The 19,438-nt window shown below is 30.1% G+C and overlaps 1 protein-coding gene and 1 pseudogene across 1 annotated transcript; both read left to right on the top strand.

Annotated features, from left to right (window-relative positions):
- The first annotated feature begins 407 nt into the window (after positions 1 to 407).
- LOC129888474 (abscisic acid receptor PYR1-like) lies at positions 408 to 1,502 on the top strand. The gene has a single exon (XM_055963445.1). It carries the CDS (start codon positions 544 to 546, stop codon positions 1,234 to 1,236), a length of 693 nt encoding a protein of 230 aa, XP_055819420.1. The 5' UTR covers positions 408 to 543; the 3' UTR covers positions 1,237 to 1,502.
- A 3,116-nt stretch (positions 1,503 to 4,618) lies between these two features.
- On the top strand, positions 4,619 to 6,610 carry LOC129890755 (uncharacterized; annotated as a pseudogene).
- Positions 6,611 to 19,438: the final 12,828 nt, after the last annotated feature.

Raw genomic sequence — 19,438 nt, 5'->3', positions numbered from 1 at the left:
AAAAGCCAAACCGAAAAGAGAAAAATCGAACCAACACAATTTTTTTTTATTTAAATTGAATTACACTTTTTCAAAATAAAAAATCGTAAAACCGGGATCGAATAATACAAAACCGAATGCACACCCTAAGGATCAAAACTGCTACTATCTAAACACCCCTCCCCCTCCCTCCCCCCCCCCCCCCAAAAAAAAAAAGAAAAAAAAACTGCTACTATGTGAACATAGAAATATACTACATTACACAAAAACAAATTATCCAATTTGCATCTTCAAAATATGATTACATTTTAATCCACCAATTAGATCTTAATTATAACCAATAATGAAAAAAGAATTTGTATTATCAAATCATTTAAAACTAAATTGCATCTATATTTGTTTATTTTAAATACTAAAATAACTTGATTTTCCCATTTTGCCCTTTATGTTTCCCATTATGTCACCCATAAATACAAGCAAATAATATTTCTCCTTTCGTCCACGTTGCCTTTCTCTTTCTCCATCTCCATTTCTTCAATCTTCTTCCCTTTCTCTGTTTCTTCAATGGATAATAAACCGGAAACGTCATTAGAAACCGCGGCTCATCAACAACCTGAACTGGAATCCCAAACCCGTTCATCTTCATCAACAATCACAACTCACCACTTAACGGTTCCACCCGGTTTAACTCCGGAAGAATTCCAAGAGCTAAGTTCATCCGTCGCTGAGTTCCACTCTTACCAAATCAACCCGGGCCAATGCTCTACCCTACTCGCGCAGCGAATCCAAGCGCCGGCCGATATCGTCTGGACCGTCGTCCGCCGGTTCGATAAGCCTCAAACGTACAAGCACTTCATCAAGAGCTGTACGGTGGGTGAAGACTTCCGTATGGCCGTGGGATCCACCCGTGACGTCACCGTTATCTCCGGTCTACCGGCCGCTACCAGTACCGAACGGCTCGATATATTGGACGATGACCGGCACGTGACCGGATTTAGTATCATTGGCGGGGAACACCGGTTGAGGAATTACCGGTCAGTTACGACGGTGCATGGATTCGAACGCGATGGGGAGATCTGGACTGTTGTTTTGGAATCGTACGTGGTGGATGTACCAGAAGGGAATACGGAGGAAGATACACGCCTTTTCGCTGATACAGTTGTGAAATTAAATCTTCAGAAATTGGCTTCCGTTACTGAAACCTTGGCACGTGAAGCTGGCGGAGGTGGAGGTGATGGTGATGCGAGGCACAGATAAAAATGTGAATTATCCATACCAAGAAAAAAAGAAATTGTTCTTTTCTCTTCTTACTTGTTCTTTTTATTGCCATTTGGGGTTTGACAATGGATTATTAATACGTATATCTTATTACCGACCTCACTATATTGGAAAGTGTTACCATTTTAGATGGCGTATAAAGACAATTGATGATTGTCAATTCAGTAGAGTACATTTTATGTCGCATATTTGTTTTATAAGTTTGTTCTCTTGAATGCATCATTTCTCCAGTTTTATTTTTCCAGTTATAGTAGCTGTTTGTCCATTTCCATTCACCAATTATTTCCCCCTGGCGTGTATTTGAAGTAACTCTCTTTGCTTCTTTTTTTTTTTAAAAAAAATAAAAATAAAAATCAACCAATCAGTTTGTTAATAGTGATACTCCATCATCAATCATACATGAATAATCTTATAGTTTCCTAATAATTCTACCTGACATCAACCTACCTAATTTAGCTCATTGGTGATTGGTGAAGTCAAAATTTTCAAAAATATTTGTGACATGAATCCTTTAGTTCGGTGAGGGGCGAAATTAAAATTACATTAAGTGTGTTTAAGATTTAATATAAATTTTTGATGAAGAGTATTCTATGTCACTCTCTGTAGTTATGCCAAGGAGTTTGTGGTGTTAAATTTGTAATTCTTTTGGTATATTTAAGTTTAACGTGAGGACTTTGGTTTTTGCACATATATTCCTGCTAAAAGAATTTCAGGAATATTTTTGAAAAGGTCTTCTTAATGCTATCTGAAAAGCAATTTGTGTTTTGCTGACTGTTTTGGAATAAGAAAAGTTCTTAGAAAATTAATACTAGTACTTGTTTGGATTCCAAAAAATGTTTCAAAGAATGGTTTAAAGTTGTTGCTTAAATATACTTGTGAACAATTTTAATTTGGTCCTTTAAAGTTATTAAAATTGAGTCGGTTTAACTTCTATCTGTTGCGTCTAAAGGAAACTACGAAAAATAAAATTTAACCAGAAATACTAGAAACATTCTACCATATTTATCACCAAAGGATGTGTTGCTGGGATGGGGTTGCTCCTCCTTTAACTAGAGGTCTCGGATTTGAAGCTTTGGTATAGAAAAATCCTTCGTAGGAAGGGCTACCCTCATTCGGGCCTTATCCAACGCAAATCCTTCGTCGAATTTCAAAATACGGTTACTGAACGCCGGGTGAAATATAAAAAACAACGTTTTATTATACCTTCAAAATTACGTCATATTCAAGAAAATAGATCAAAATATAAAAAATTACAAAAAATACATTGAAAACGTGAATTCCTCGTAAAAGAAAATTCTTTTTCACAATTCTCATCAAATAGAACAAACAAAAAATTTTATTCATTCAAAGCACACAAACAAATTCTTTGTTTTTTTTTCTTGAAGAAAAAGTTTTTCTTTACGTATCAGAAAAATATTTTAGTTATGTTACCAAATAAACATGGTTACTTCTTTAGCTTGTTTAGAAAAAGCATTTTGCGGCTAAATGCGAAAAGATCCTCAATTAAATAACAATATAAGGAAACTAATACCCAAAAGGGGAAAGAGAATCAAGAAATATGCCCAAAAGGGAACTAAAAAAAAAAAGACAGGAGAAAAGTTTCAAGGACAGTGCTCAGAGAGTCAGAGTTGATAGTATTTTTCCAGTGCCATATTAGTTGTACATTTGTTTTTTATATGTCTCTTAAAAATTTACAAATAAAAAAGATAATTTTATTAATTTATTGTTACAATAATTTTTGAAACTTTACAAACCTGTTTAACTTTGATTTTTTTTTCTTATTGTTAAAATAAAATAATATAAATTGTGTTAATTCCATCTTGATTTTATAAATTGATAAATAATTTAAGATAATTTATTTTAATGGCGTGGATAACTAATATATGACAGGAAAGCAGTAGACCACATAGGCAGGTGGAATTCAAGCTTAAAGGACAAATATAACTCAAACATCAAATTCACTATCTTTTGTCTATCAACCTTACGGTATACTGCAATCATTTTTTTTAAAATTTATCATCTTAAATATATTTTAGAATTTATATAATTATAATTTTTTTGAAACTACGATTTTAAATATGTTGTACTATTTTTGTAATTAGAAACAATTTTCATTAAGGTAAATACTGAGAATGTCAACTCAAGTTAAAGTACTTTCAAATTCAAAAATGAATTATTCTTTTTTAGATGAATTAATAAAAATAAAATAGTGTCATGAGATTAAGATAAAAGGAGAAAGTCTAGGGTTTGTAAAGGGAACTTAAAAGGGAAAATATTGGGCACTTAATTTTCTATTTATTTTTAGGTCCCATTTAACTTCCAGGAAGTGCTTTGTCTTCCACTGATCATAATTCTAAATTCAGCTAGAAAAAAAAAGCTCCTGAATTTACAGAAAAGGGTCCTCTATTGTCTCCTCTAATTATTAAAAATTAAAAGTAGGCAGAACGCATAGATAGACTCTTTAACTTGGTTGAATTTTTCTTTCAGTCATCTCAACTATTTTTTTTCCTATTAAACTCCTGATCCATATATAATTTGTACCTTTTAAACAATTATGACTGAAACGTCACGATTTTTTAAAAAAATGAAGCGTGTAATCCACCTTTCCCACATGAAATTTGCAACCAATCAAAAAACACCTCCTTTTCACATCAGCTCATTTTAGATAAAAATTCAAAATACACAGTCATATTCACCAAACACAATTTTGAACTTGATTTCATCAACGATAGTGTGAGGAGAAAACCCTAAAAATGGATCCTATATTTAGTGATTCTACTGATATTTAAGCTTTTTAGAAGTAAAATCCTCAAAATTCAAAGTGATTTTGGGTGTTTGTCGAAGGTCTCACGAAGTTTGCATAAGATTTTAGAGTTCAATCACTATTTTAGAGTTTGATCTACTGAGGTAAGTTTATTTCCTAAATTTCTATGTCATTTTTATTGTTTTAACATGATATATAGTGCATTTTAGTATTTTATTAATGTGATTATATATTATTAAAATCCGGAAAAAAAAATTAGGATATTTTTATTCATAAAGTATCTCTTGATTGTCAGAAAATCTTATGAATTGCATTAGTATAACTCGTTTTCATCATGGTAGTGATTTTAAACAAGACAAAAAAAGGGGTAACTTATATTGGGAAAAACAAGGTCGAATATATTAATATCGACAAAGACCACTTCTCATTAATCGAATTACTTTATCATATTAAAGAATTAGGGTATCTGTTGGTGGCTTCTATGTTAAAGACTCCACCAAAAATGACTTTATTGAGGTGAAAAATGATTTCAAGTTACTATAACTTTTAGAAGACCTAAATGATGGTGACTATTTAGACATTTATGTGAAGCATGTGATGGATGAAGTTCAAGTTCCAAAAGAGGCCCCAATTGATTTTCTTTGTGGGCCTGAAGTTGAGGAAAATAGTAATGTGGTTGGTGAAGAACACTTACAAGATATAAATGCGACTGAAAGTGAAGCATTGTTTGATGAGGTTGAATCTGAAAATGTCAATATTGAAGTTAGGCTAGAAAATATATCAAATCTTGAATGTGAAGGGGCTGAATCAAATCAAGAAAACAGTACTGACTCTCAAGAGGATGCTATTCTTGATGAGGATGACTCTGAGGTTGATGAAGAGTTTGAGATCTCTTAGAAATGAAAGGAGAAACAAAGTGAAAAGGAAGGACAAATCTGTTTAAATGGAGGAAATAAGGCTTAGAACTGCTGGTATTGATAGAGGATTTGAAGATATATGAAGGAGAAAAACTACTAGATATAGTAAAAGATTAGGAGGTGATGAACAGAATATAGATAGGTCAGAACTGGACAATGATGACAATAGGGATGAGTTAGATCCAAATGTTGTAAGTGGAGTTGATTTACCAGCAAAAAGAAAGAGTAAAAAGGTAAGATTTGATCCTGATTGTGTTGTAGCTATTTTTAAGCTTGGTATGATATTTGAAAGTGCTGAACAATTTAGAAAAATTCTTGCACTCTATTCTTGTGAATATAGAGTTAGGTATCTCTCATATGGCTAGATTAGTACTTGAAGGGCACAAAGATATTGCTAAATTTTGTGAGATTAGATTCAATGGTGATATTGGATATGAAATCAAAGATGTTGAGTATAGACATATTGTTGATATAAGGAGGAAGACATGTATATGTAGAACATGGCAATTGAGGGGCATACCATGTCAACATGCAGTGCTTGCATATCAGCACCAAGGCATAGAACCTTAACATGAAGTGGTACATTGGTATAGGAACGAGACATTCTTGAAGAGTTATGACTAATTTCTCTAATCAATATCTAACTTGAAAATGTGGACTCACACTAGTGGTATAGTGATTGAGCCTCTTGAACCAAAAGTCATGCCTGATAGGTCATGAAAGTGCAGAAGAAAAGAAAAAAATGAGCCAAGCAAAAAGTATGAAAAACTATCCAAGAAGGGAGTAAAAATGACTTGCTCAAAGTGTCATCAAGTAAGCTACAACAAAAAAATTTCTCAACTCATGGTAAGTTACTTAAATTCATCTATAATTAGCTTCACTTATTTGCAGTAAATGACTAATTTTACTCTAGTGACAGGATGGGATGGGATATCAAGCTCAAGCCAACCACCAATGTTCAGTAACCAGCCACCAATATCTACCCAACCATCAAGCTTAAGCCAGCCACCAATGTTCAGTAGCCAGCCAACAATGCCTAGACAACCATTAAGCTCAAGCCAGCATGACAGTTCTATATGCTTTGATACTTCAGGTGTTAGAAGAGAGCAACAATCTAGTAAAAGCACTAGTAGAGGCACTTGTATAGGCACTGATAGAGGCACTGTCAGTAACATCGCTCTAGGTACTAGTAGAGGAAGAGGATGTGTATCAACAGGAAGACAAAAGAGGGCAAAGACTGTAGAATTTGGCATCTTCACTGATACAAATGACAGTCAAACCTTTAATGTAAGTGTCTACATATTTTTATTCATTTCTTACTCTACTATATAACGCTCATTTTAGTACATTTATATGCAGCCTGATACTTCAAGTGAAAGAGTTATCACTCGAGGAGCTTATAAGGATGCATCTTCAATAAATATTGATATTGATTATAAGCCTCGGGGATTGAAGTGGAATGGTGGAGATACTGTCACAACTTCACAATTGCAGCATATTGAGTCAATCAAGGAAAAATTAATGTGCAACATCTAGTGCACCTATGGATGCTTAATTTCAGCACCAACTTTATTTTTTTGGATATGTAATCAGCAGCAAAAAAATCTATTGACTGCTTTGAATGTCTTTTTGTGTATTTTAAGTACATTAACTGATTTGTCTTGATGATTAGTTGTCATGAATTGGTATGTTTGTTTGAAGCTAATAGAGCAAATTAATAGAATGATTGATTAGTTATGTTTGTGTTGTCATTACACTAATTGAAAATGAAAGTTAGTCATCATTTATAATCGTGCTTTACTTCATTTTGTGTAGAAGTGAATTGTGTTTAAGAAAACAAAAGAGATACATATAAATTGTCTTCATTCCTTCAAATCCTTCAACCAAAATCAGTACAACAAAATATAAATGAAGGCAATTACAATATAAAAGACAAAGACATCAAAATTATCCTCGGAGAGTAGACTACAATCCAACATACATACTGCAACATACACACATTCGATCACTTATGAACATAGATGCAAATAGCCAAGATCACCCCTACAACAATAAACATCATTCGATATTTTGTTGATCGATTTTTTTCTAGTTCATATGTTTTGACTCGATTCAACAAACCCCATATCACCCTTTTAGCTTGAGCCGACATTTCATCGTCATACCATCGGAAATATCCACATCCACCTTGTGACTACAAAAAATTAAATTAGATTACAGAAAAATAAATTTTTAATATATTGGACAAAAATATTAATTACCTTTAAAATTTTACCACAAAGAAACCTACGTCCAATGTTGAATTGCGTCCATGATGTCTTCATTTCCACAATCACCCCACAGTGACACATTACATTTGCAGATGAAAAATAAGGAATCGATGAACAAGATATCTTCGACATTCACTTGATGAGCAACGCCGTGAAATGGAAGAAGAGGGGGAAAATGGTTGAAAATACGTGAGTAATTGTAAGGAAGAAGAGAAAGAAAAGAGAAGGAAAATAAAAGAGGAGAAATAAGAAAAAGAGGGGGAAAATTAAGGTTAAAAAGACGAAGAAGACTGTTGCAATGTGTAAATGGATTCCACATCAGTATTTCTTCATCCTCTCATGCACTCTTAAAACGTATTAATACGTTTTATGTCATGTCAATTATAAATGTTTAAAAGGTACAAATTATGTATGGTTCATAGATTTAATAAGAAGAAAGAATAGTTGAGGTGCCTGAGAGAAAAATTCAACCAAGTTAAAAGACCTATTTATGTTCTGCCTTAAAAGTATAGTCTATATGGGACTATCCCCAAAGGTCAATAAAATGTACAGCCAAATCCTATTATATTGTGCCCCACCATCCTCAAGATTCTTGTGTATGTACCAATCAAGGAGGGTCAGAGACTCACTAAATCATACTTATTCTGTTTTAATTTAGACAGAATATATAAATGTGTATTTTAATTTAGATCTGGCTGATATTTATGTTTTTGAATTTTGAATTTATATAATTAGACACTTAAATTTATATAAATAATCAAGCAGACACATAAATTCTACATGACATAATACATGTAGGATGTGAATCGCTACGTATTACACCACGTAGAATGCATGTATCTACTTGTCCAATTTTATACAAATTTTATGTGTCTATTTCGACACACTCAAAGTTGGAGAACATAAATATCAGATGAAGCTAAGTTAAAAGGCACGTTTACATAGTATGTGTGTAATTTATGTGTCTTGCTTTTTTCTTTTGATTTATCCCCCCAAAACATTTCTTTTTAGATTTAGTAATTTTTTGGATTTTAATAACTTACATGAAAAGTTTAGATCATAAAATTTTTAAAACGATAAATTATATACTTCTTTAATTTAAAGTCCTAAAATTTAAAAACCATTCATTTTTTTTTAAAAAAAAATTACATGACGAGTTAAACTAAAAGATACTTAAATTGGACAGAGAGAATATATTGTCATGTCAAAATTGTCAATGTAGTCAATGCTATGATGTGGGGTCCTTTAAATGAGTAATTTTCTTCCAATGACATGTACTCCATTTTTATATTTTAATAATTAATTAATGAGGTAGTATTCCTCCGTTCCATTTTAGTTGTCATGTTGTGATTTTCAAAAGTCAATTTGACTAATTTTTAAAGTTAAATTATATTACTTTAACTCAATATTATAAAATAAAAAAATTAGATATTTAAAAACTATACGAAAAGTACTATAAGTTATAATTTTTTTATACCAATATGATAAAAAATATATCTTAAAATGTTAGTTTGATTCTCAAAAAAAAAATCATGACAACCAAAATGAGATCGAAAGAATAATAGACAACGAAGCAACTCTATTTTTTCTTTTTAAAAAAAATGTTATATTGAAAATATTATATTAAGCTGGCCTGGAAGTGGCCGTTTATAAATAATAAAATAATATATCCTCTGTTCTAATTTATGTAAATCTATTTAAGTGGAGACAAAATTTTAAATATATATAATTTTTTTAATTTTAAATAAATTATAACATTTATATGATTTTAAGATTTTTAAAATTAGTAATTTTAGAAATATCATAACATTTATGTGACTATAAAAAATTTCTTTAAGGTAAAATAAATTTTAAAGTAAACTAAGTCATTAAGGTAAAATAAAGAGTTTAAACTAAACCATTTTCAAATTATTATTTTTAACAAACTTAAAAAAAAATAGGTTCACGTACATTGAAACGGAGAGAGTATCACACCTTTCATGTCCAAAGACATAGCTTTCATGAACACCAACATCCACATCTTATATACTAGTATATATATCCGTTGTTAAAAAGCTTTTAGTTAATTGAATTTTTCTATTGCTAATTCATAGTTATATAAAATTAGTATGAAATTTTTTGTAATTTAGCTGTAAAATTTTATCAATCACCAATTCCCTGTTTTCTTGTAATGATACACATTGATCCTACAAACATAATATTACTATATAATAAAAGAGGGAATGAGAGGAGCTTAAGGTCCGTCGGTCAATTGACTGATTTGCCCTTCTCATTCAATTTTTTCTATTTATATTTAATATTTTTTTTGTTTTAATTTATTTGTCATACTTTTTTTAGTATGTTATGTATTTAAGAATTTTTAAAAAATAGTACTGCAAATTACAATAATCAACAACGACTTAAGATTTTTAAAAATATAAAACTTGAGTTAACTCTCGAAATTTCACATGTGCCACATAAATATTTAAAAATTACGTTAATTAAGAATATTTTAAATCACAATAATTTAACAACTTAAATATATTTAAAAATATATTAAAAGTTTGAGACTCTGAAAATTTCATACGTGCTACATAAATAATTGGGACAGAGTGAGTAACATATATTATTTGAAAATTATGTTAACAACAACAACAACAATAACCCAGTGAAATCCCACAACGTGGAGTCTGAGGAGGGTAGAGTGTACGCACACCTTACTCCTACCAAGGTAAATCACAATAATTAACAACAAAATAATAAGAATTTAATTGACTTTTCAAATTTTATCCGTGTCACATAAATTCAGATAAATAAAATAATATATATTGAACCTGTGCTTGCCCGAACTCTTGTATCTAGTAATGTTAATAGAGCAAATGTACTTCACCCTGATTTTCCTTAATGCCAATTTGAATGGAAGTTTAAGAAATGTATTTCTTCAATTCTAATTTGTAATATAGTTTATCCATCTTAATATCTTAGTAAAAATATTATATTAAGAAAATTTATTGAAGTTTCAGCTTAGGAGGCATGTTATTATTGAAGAAGTTTTACATTCCCCAATGATGAAATGAGTGATCTTTCTATATTACTTAATAATTCTACTTTTAAACTAACTTTCGAGATTGAGTTGTATCGAATTTTCATTGCTTTACATTTATGTACATAGCAGTACTATTCCAATTTTATAATAAATAATCAGGAAACTCCCTTTGGAATTGGTGATTGCCTAAACTCTATACCCCTCACATAATTAATCAACTTGAAAAATGGCTTTTTCCACGAGGCTATTCTCATTTATTAATTTAATCAAATATGTGTTGCTTCATAAATTTAAAATTGGAATATGTTTTTCGGAGTCATTAAAAATGTCTAATAAATACACTTTATCGTGCATTTCGATACTTATAATTGAAATTTGAATGCCTAATTAATAAAATTTATTAGTAATAAGTTTGAGATACTGTCGATGTATTAAGCAATCATATCCTTTTTCCTCAGATTTTATTTATTTTGAATTGGAGATGCAAGTAGATTAAATACGTGTTTGCTTAATTTGCTACATAAATCTGACATGTGGATACTTAATAGCAACGCTAGGTTTGGGTAATTTTTAAGATTAAAGCATGTGTATTGTGATTAACAAAGCAATTTCACTAATGAATTAAATTTTGTCTGCTAGCTGGCAATAATATAATATAGTAGTTCTACTTATACTTTAATTTAGCTTAATCAAGAATCTTAATTGATGTTCAGTCTCGATTAATCTTTAAACGTTTTTTTTTTTCAATTTTAAGATTTTTATATCAAACAGGAATCTTAATAAGGGATAGGTACCAAGCTGTATTCATATGGGCTTAATTATAATGTCTTGGAACTATTAGACAGTTTATCAACAGAAGCAAATTAAGGAATCATATTTTAGTAATTCTTGCATGTGCATTTCTGGCAAAATGAAGCACTAATATATATTTTTATTATATTTAATTTGATTTTCTGGAAGCATCTGCGTTTATTAATTACTAGCACTTTAATAATTAAAACCTTTCTGCTGCAGTTATTTACATTAACTTTTTTGGTTTAATAAAGGACAAGTAAAATTTGTTGGGACACAAATAAAAGTTTAACACTAAATATTATTTATTAATAAATACACTAATTGACTTTAGTCGAGTTAGCATCGTTTTTAAGAAATTTATTTAAGCAAATGTGAAGTGTTTGAAATTTAAACAAATCTATTTTTCACGAATGAGGCTATAGAATAACAAATTCAACAAATCAGAAAGAGGATAGATATTATAGACTGATGGTTAAGCTGTGCTTGAACAAATGGTCACTCAATTAGGATACGACACGTGTTATCCAATAAAATATGACAAGTGTCAAGTTTAAGCTAAATCATGGACACGTGTACAAAATCCATTGGTCAATGGTAATCTTAGGTAATTTGTTGATATGCAAATTATTGAAAATCATTAAGCACATTCTTTAAGTTTTTCTCGACAAATCCAGTGCTTTCAAATCTTTGCAGAGTCGACATTGCAATATTTTCCAGATTTCATAAGATTTAGTATTTTTTTGAGGTGCTTGTAAAAGATAAACATAATATATAATTTGAGACAAAATCTGACTGGCATGATCGAATTGCGCTCAATAATGTGTAACTAAAAAAAATACACTTGTAGAAATAAGCGATTTTCTTTCGGAAATTCAATTTTAACAAAAATGTGCTTGTCATAAATTGTTTTTGACGAATTTTATTAGAAATTTCATATTAGCAATGGTGTTTTGATGAAAATGCTCATGAAAATGTAATGACCTGTTAGGTCATTTTGAGAACTATTCTTTTTTTTTTTCATAAAAGACTTTTTCCGTAAATTTAAATTGAGAATTTTGGACTATTCGAGAACTATGATTAATTAGTTGGCGGGTGATTTTAAAGATTTAATTTAATCGATGGGCTAAATTGTCAATTTGCTTAATTCCCTACGGCACTTAGCATATGTATTAAAATAAATTAAATGCAATTCCTCTAAAAAAAATTGTTACTGCGCCTCACAAAGAGAACCCTTGCACGAACAAGAACCCTCGCACGAAATTGAGAACATCGAGTAAGTTTTATTTCCAGTCGAGTATATCTTTTTGTATGCATAGAGTGATTATCGTATGGATAGTATTATTGACATTAATTACTAGATATATATTGGTGCGTGGGTAAAGGAAAGGAATATCAGTTAAGGATGAGTGAATTTTTGGGGCAAGAAAAGTGTGGCTAAAGGGAGGATAATAACTAATAATCATTGGGTAATGATTAGCAATTATGGGGTAAGGATTAGAAGGATAGGTTGGATGGTTACTGAAATCTTCTCGAGTTCAAGTTACTAGGTTTGTAACTTTACCATAAATTTATTTTATTTTCTTTTTCTATTGATTTAAAAACTCATGTATTGATAATATATTGGTATATATAGTTAAATATTAGGTGTATTGTATTATATAAATACCATTAGATTTATATTATTTGGAGGAATTAAGAAGGCTTGAAATTTGATAAAAAATATAAGATGTGACCTATTAAGTGGCATCAAGATTAGGAACTTGATTATAGATCTGTGTGAGTTTTTGGGTATAGGCTAGACATATAGTAATATGAGTGTTGTTAGTCTCAAAATCTTATCGTGATTATTTATTTGACTAGATTACATTGATTTGGAAGCCCAACGAAAGGGAAAGACTCAAGTCCCCGAGTGATTGCTTGATTATTTGAGGCAAGTGAACTTCTAAACCTCTTTTTAAACTTGTAGATGCTAGTACTTCCTTGTTATATGTGTTGGGAAGTAATTGATATTGGACTGGATTATTGACTGTATGATTGACCTTAAAAATGGAGATGAAGAGTATAAAATGACAATCTAATGACGTGTATTGGTGTGATCGATATGATGAGATTATTGAGTTATTTTGGACATTTGAAATGACTATATTGATATCAAATGTGAAAATTATTGTTGATATCATGCTATTATCGTGAATTATATGAACATGAATTGATTGCATTGGTTCTGATATACTGTGCTGAAACTGAAAATGATATGAAATAAAGGGGTCGGGTCATATGCTCCGTGGCAGGTATTATGAAATAAAGGGGTCGGACCACACTCTCCGTGACAGGATATGTATATTGAGGGGATGGGTCACACACTCCGTGGTAGGTTACATGGAAAGAATTGTCCTCCATGGGTTCCAGACTGTGATTCAGCGGATGTGTATCGATAGGACAGACATGCATCATTTCATTCATTGCATTGCACCTCTCTAATATTTGTGAATTCGTGTTTACCTCTTGTTGCTTCGTATATGCTGAACTTGACTTGATATGATTTATTTGATGAGACTATTGATGAGTATTCGTGGACTGAATTATTATTATTGTACAAATTGTAGAGTTGGGTTGATTTTGTGCAGGTTGTAGTTAAGGAGGTTCGGTTGGGATGACAGAAGTACTTGTAATTTATTGAGCTTTGCTTAGTTTTAGTTGTCCATTTGCTGAGTATCGTGTTGTTTGGTATTCACTCCTTGCTTCTACATTTGTATAGGTTGTGAGCCTGGACCTGCTTGATCTCCTAGTATTTTCTACCATATCTAAGTCTATCATTTCGAGTATTGAGGTAACTGTTGCATCCATCTAGCGGACATCTCTTACTCTTTTATTATGTTTTAGTTCTATTCTAGAGACAAAGACATTGTGACTGTAATTTCTTTTGTACATCGGTAATGTATTAGTGGCTTGTACACGTGACAACCAATCTTAGGGGATTTTGAGTTTATTTTACGTATTTTTGATTAAGTTAAAGTTTGATTCATTTCATTTTCTTCCGCATTTACTTTTCGTTGGGTATTATACTGATTTATCTCGGTGGGTTGAGATGAGTGCCATCACACCCAGATTCAAATCGTGACAAAAAAATTCATAGATTTCTAATAGTGATATTTTCCTTTTGGTGAATATAGCTTACAAACTTTGGTAGTTGACTATCTGAAGTTTTATTTTGTTGGTAAGGATTCGATTGTCTACCATATAATCTTCTCTCCTTTATTTTTTGGGAAAACTAACCCCCGTAAAAGTAAAATAATATAGTCAAATATCCATTTATAATTCATATCCCTCAAAGCATGCAACTCGCGATCAAGATACCATCAAAGTATCAATATACTGACATGGTATCATTGAGATTTGTTTCAATCCGTAATGATACTACTACAATATATCTATATATTGTCATTGTATCATTGATGTCTACTGCAATCCTTCAGCGATATCTCCATGATACCATCATATACCGGCATGGTATTATTAAGAACTGTTTCACATAATCCGTAACACTCCTCAAATCATGTATGATAACATCGTAGTATGTGAATGTTAATGATGCCATCACATAATATCATATATAATAGCATGGTATCATTCACGAATGAGCAATCCTTTAAGTATATACCATATACTGACATAATACCATCACAAATGTTAAATGATACCATCATAGTATATATATACTGTGATGATATCATAATGGTTTTTCTAAGTCATTCGATATCGTATGAATGATACTACCACAGTATATACGTGTATTATCATGATATTGAAATTTTTAATGAGACACTTTTAAAATTCTCAATGATACCATAACAATATATTGCATATGTTATAGTATCATTAAGTAATCAAACATTTATAAAAAAATTGTTCAAGTACTGAATGATACCATCATAGTATATATATCTATGATATCATAAAAGCGAATTGGGCCTAGACTAAAAGGGGCACAAGGGGTAATTAATTGGAAAACTTACATAGATATGTTATATTAAGAAAATATTTATCATTTATAGCAATAACATTTTTATTTTTGCTGAACACTTATAATACATTTATAATACAGTTTTAATATATATTACAAAAAATAATTTATAAACACCTATAATACAAATTTTATTGATAGGTAATACATTTATCATACACTTTAATACAATTATAATACACTGTGTCGATTTTTTATTAAGCAAACATAATATATTTTTAAAACACTTATAATACATTTATATTAAATGCATAATTCACTTTTAATACATAATGCAGATTAATCATAGCATTGCTATATATTGCTATAAATGATAATAAATAAAAAAATATCGCTAAAATCAATAATTATTTATTAGTTTGGGCCGAATGGGTATAGAAAGGAATTATTTAAGGTGGAGTATGAAGTGGTAAATAATTTATTTAAAGAGTCTATTTGATGTATTTATCCCCCTTTTTTTCCTTCCGTGCCCCCGATTTTTTCTAAACAAGGATATTTACCTTCATCCACTTTTAATCATTTCATTAAACGTTATGCCACTTTCATTATTGGTATTGCAAACTATGTCTCTACTTGGATAGAAATCAAAAGTTACAATTTATATTTGTGGTTCTTCATCTAGTAGAGCCTAGAGGAGCCACTAGAGCAAATTTTACCAAGTAATGGACCCATGAAAGAGTCAGATATATTACACTAGATCACTAGCAACCACCCATGATGAGAAAAGGTAACTCCATATTTTATCGAGTGCTTATGTCAAATTATATTAATATGATATAATAAAGTATTTTCATCAAATAAAAAATACATACTAAACCAACTAATTATGGTTAATAAGGCATATCTAAGTACAAACATATATTATTTTTTTGACCATACATAGACATATATTAATACTATATATTTATTAGTAATTTAGTGTAAACATCTTGTGCGACACAAAAATGTCCTTTCCATTTTCATGTTAAAGATTGCGAAGGAAAGGGAATATATTTTTATCCCTTCCAAGAAATTGATGAAGATATTGGTGGTGGGGGTCACAAATCCAGAATAACGTACAAGCTTTTCACATAAAGTTGACATGTAATGTGCTGCGTTATACTACATATGAATAGTCAAAACAATAGAGTAGTAGCATATCCTACGGTCTTACTCCTCATTCAACTTTGTCAAATCATTTTCTTGAATAATATATCTATTTTCTCCATTTGATTGGATAGACTTTATTATATAATAATAATAATAATAATAATAATAAATAAAGATTGACATTTTAATACACTCCTCCCCCTCCTTGGGGAAAAAAGGGAAATGATGTATTCTCTATTCCCATTTAGTTACCACTCATATTTAATAAGTTAGGAGTTGCTTGGTTTTCGGGACCGGGTGTTATTCCTTCTGTATTTAGGTTAATAAATCAGAAATTATAAAGATGAAAATAATTTTAAAAAAAATCTGAATTCACAAAATTCACTCTGTGTTCTTAAAAAATTTAATTTTCTCACTATACCCGAGGTTATGGATTATTTCCTTCCGAGATAAAACGGATAAACTATTAAAAAAGTAGCGGTACCTCAAACTTCAATAATTTCAGCGAAGGGAGAAATTCAATGTATAAAAATGAGAGAAAAATCCTCTATTTATAGACAATAAAAGGTAGTGTGAATAGGTGTTTATTGTAGCTTATCGAAAAAGTCACAATCTTTCACAAAAGTCACAACCTTTCAGAAAAGTCACAATCTTTCAAAAAGTCACAACCTTTCATTTCTCATTCACCCCTTTAAAACTCAACAATCCCCCACATAAATGGGGAAATGGTTATTGTTAAAACATATGCATGAAAAACTGTGTGATTTGTAAGTAAGAATTAATTGCATCTGGATAAGTATGTTTTCCTTTGAACTTTTCGTAGTGAACATATATCGGATATACTCGGTCAATCGGTAGATTTGATAACTTTGAACCGTCGAGCTTTGGTGTATACCTAGACAATATGAGTCACACAATTAACCCTTTAACTATTTTTGGTTCTCATTGTTTTGTTCATTTCAGCCATGAACACTTCTTGGTTCATAAGTGCGTAGAGAACTGACCTTACCGGATTCTCCTTGAAGCGGCTTACACTTCACACTTGCATAGGGGATATCTAAATATGTTATACCGTAGAAACACCATTTAATATGCCCTGTATCAAACTTAGATATCATTAAAAGGTCCTAATGCCTTATCCTTGTTACTGAACATTGTCGCATCATGAGAATGGAACATAAAAATTATTTTGACACAAAAACTCAACTTTGTTTGTAAGAAAATATATGAAGAAGAGGGAGAAATTCAATGTATAAAAATGAGATGAAAAATCCTCTATTTATAGACAACAAAAGGTAGTGTGAACAAGTGTTTATTGTGGCTTATCGAAAAAGTCACAACCCTTTACAAAAGTCACAATCTTTCAGAAAAGTCGCAACTCTTCAAAAGAGTCACAACCTTTTTTTTTTTTTTGGAAAAAGTCACAACCTTTCGAAAAGTCACAATCTTTCAGAACGGTCACAACCCTTTGAAAAAGTCACAACCTTTCATTTTCGATTCACACCTTTAAAATCCAACATTGGGATATTAATTTCGATATAAATTTTAGATTATATCTATTTTATGTATTCCATAATCCTAAGTTTGAAATAAAATTAGAATTGCATTTATCCCGTGTTTGGTTATTGTTATCAGTTAAAACTAATATGAAGTCTGTATCAAAAATCTTGGTATTATCTACCAATATAGGATGTTGGATTATAATTTACACGCTTGGGATATCCTTGTTCCAATTAAACGACTATTAATGTACGATTTTTTCTTTTATGATAAGTTTTTAAAATATTTTTTTAAAAAAACTTGAGATCTCTTTAGTATTTTTCTGCGATTTTTAAGTATGCAAATTTTACTTTTTAGGAACAAGAAAATCAACGTTTGAATTGATATTAAAATTTCAAATAGATGGATCATTAACAACCATTTTATTAATTTATTGATATAACTTCAAATTATACTAACGACATAGTGGGGAGTTGAAAGGACGTCAATTGATTTTCTAGAGCATGTGAGAAACACTAACCACTTGACATGAGAAATTAAAAGTCCAAGTGACTCCATCTTTCACGTAGGCCAAAGGTCACAATATTCATGCTAAAAAATACAACTTGCCAAAAATGCAACTTGCCAACTTGACTATATTTAGGAATGATTAAAGATTTTTTTAAAAAAAAAAGGGAGAAAGAGGTACATATAAATGGCCCTTCCTATAATACCTTGTTGGGTAATTTTGCTTCCATTCTTGAAAAGTATTGTTTGGCACTTGGAGAAAAATGTGTGGTACAAATTATGAGATAAAATAGTTAGTCGCACCTTTATTTAGTGTTCACACTAAATTAAATAATTAAATATTAATATTTATAAAATGAGAGTTGTTGTTGGTGTATTAAGCGTTGTTTTTCTATTCGTCATTCATGATGCTATCATAAAAAATACTTTGTTTAAAGATAAAAGAGGATAAATCGAAGTCAAAATTGCACATGAAATGAGCCAAAACGACCAGTAATTTCTTACTTGATCTTTGAATCATAAGTTAAACTAGTAGTACTTATTATTGGTAATAGAATAAATGTTGTATACTCTAAAAGAAAATTCTCTCTCTCTCTTCAAAACACAATTTCTCCATGTAATGATGTTGAGAGGTTCATCATAGGTTTTGAAAGTGGAGAAAGTAATTTCATTGGTTGGTGTAGAAAATCTAAAAAATGGGCCATAAAAGTTTTACCAATATCCAATGATTTACTTTGTGGGTGTCACTTTTTCCTATTCACTTTTGATAAAGAGTATTCCCTCATTTCGAATTCCAGAAACTTTCTTTATAAGGTAAGATGCCACTTCCTCACTCAAAGTAATTACTTTATGCAGAATTTATGAAAATAAATAAAAAATTAATTTTGTGGTTCTAAACTATAGTTATGTTAAATATTTTAAAATATTATTTATTTTTATGATCTTAAATATGTTAGGTAGAAAATTAAAATTAAAATATTATCAAAAAAGAAAATGAGTCATTCTTTTTGAAATAGAGTAAAAGAAAAATTAGTCATTTTTTTAAAAGGGAGGAAGTAGATTTAATTTAACACAATGAAAAATCGTCAAGAATGAGAATTTAAAAGTGAAAATTAATGCAAACATACTTTTTATATAATAGCACTTTTAATTTCTCAATTATTAATAAATTTTTATTTTAACTTTTATGATATCGAATTAAGTATATTAATCTTCAATTAATTAAAATATATATTTTTAATTTTCTTAAATTTATCAGGATCATCAATTATTCCAATATTTAATTATATG

The sequence above is a fragment of the Solanum dulcamara genome, chromosome 5, assembly GCF_947179165.1.
Source record: "Solanum dulcamara chromosome 5, daSolDulc1.2, whole genome shotgun sequence".
Classification (NCBI taxonomy): domain Eukaryota; kingdom Viridiplantae; phylum Streptophyta; class Magnoliopsida; order Solanales; family Solanaceae; genus Solanum; species Solanum dulcamara.
Note: the sequence above shows the minus strand (reverse complement) of the source record. Positions and strands in the feature narration are given on the sequence as shown.

Bases quoted from the DNA above. Each gene is read 5' to 3' on its own strand.
- LOC129888474 (XM_055963445.1), top strand. From the start codon at position 544: ATGGATAATAAACCGGAAACGTCATTAGAAACCGCGGCTCATCAACAA.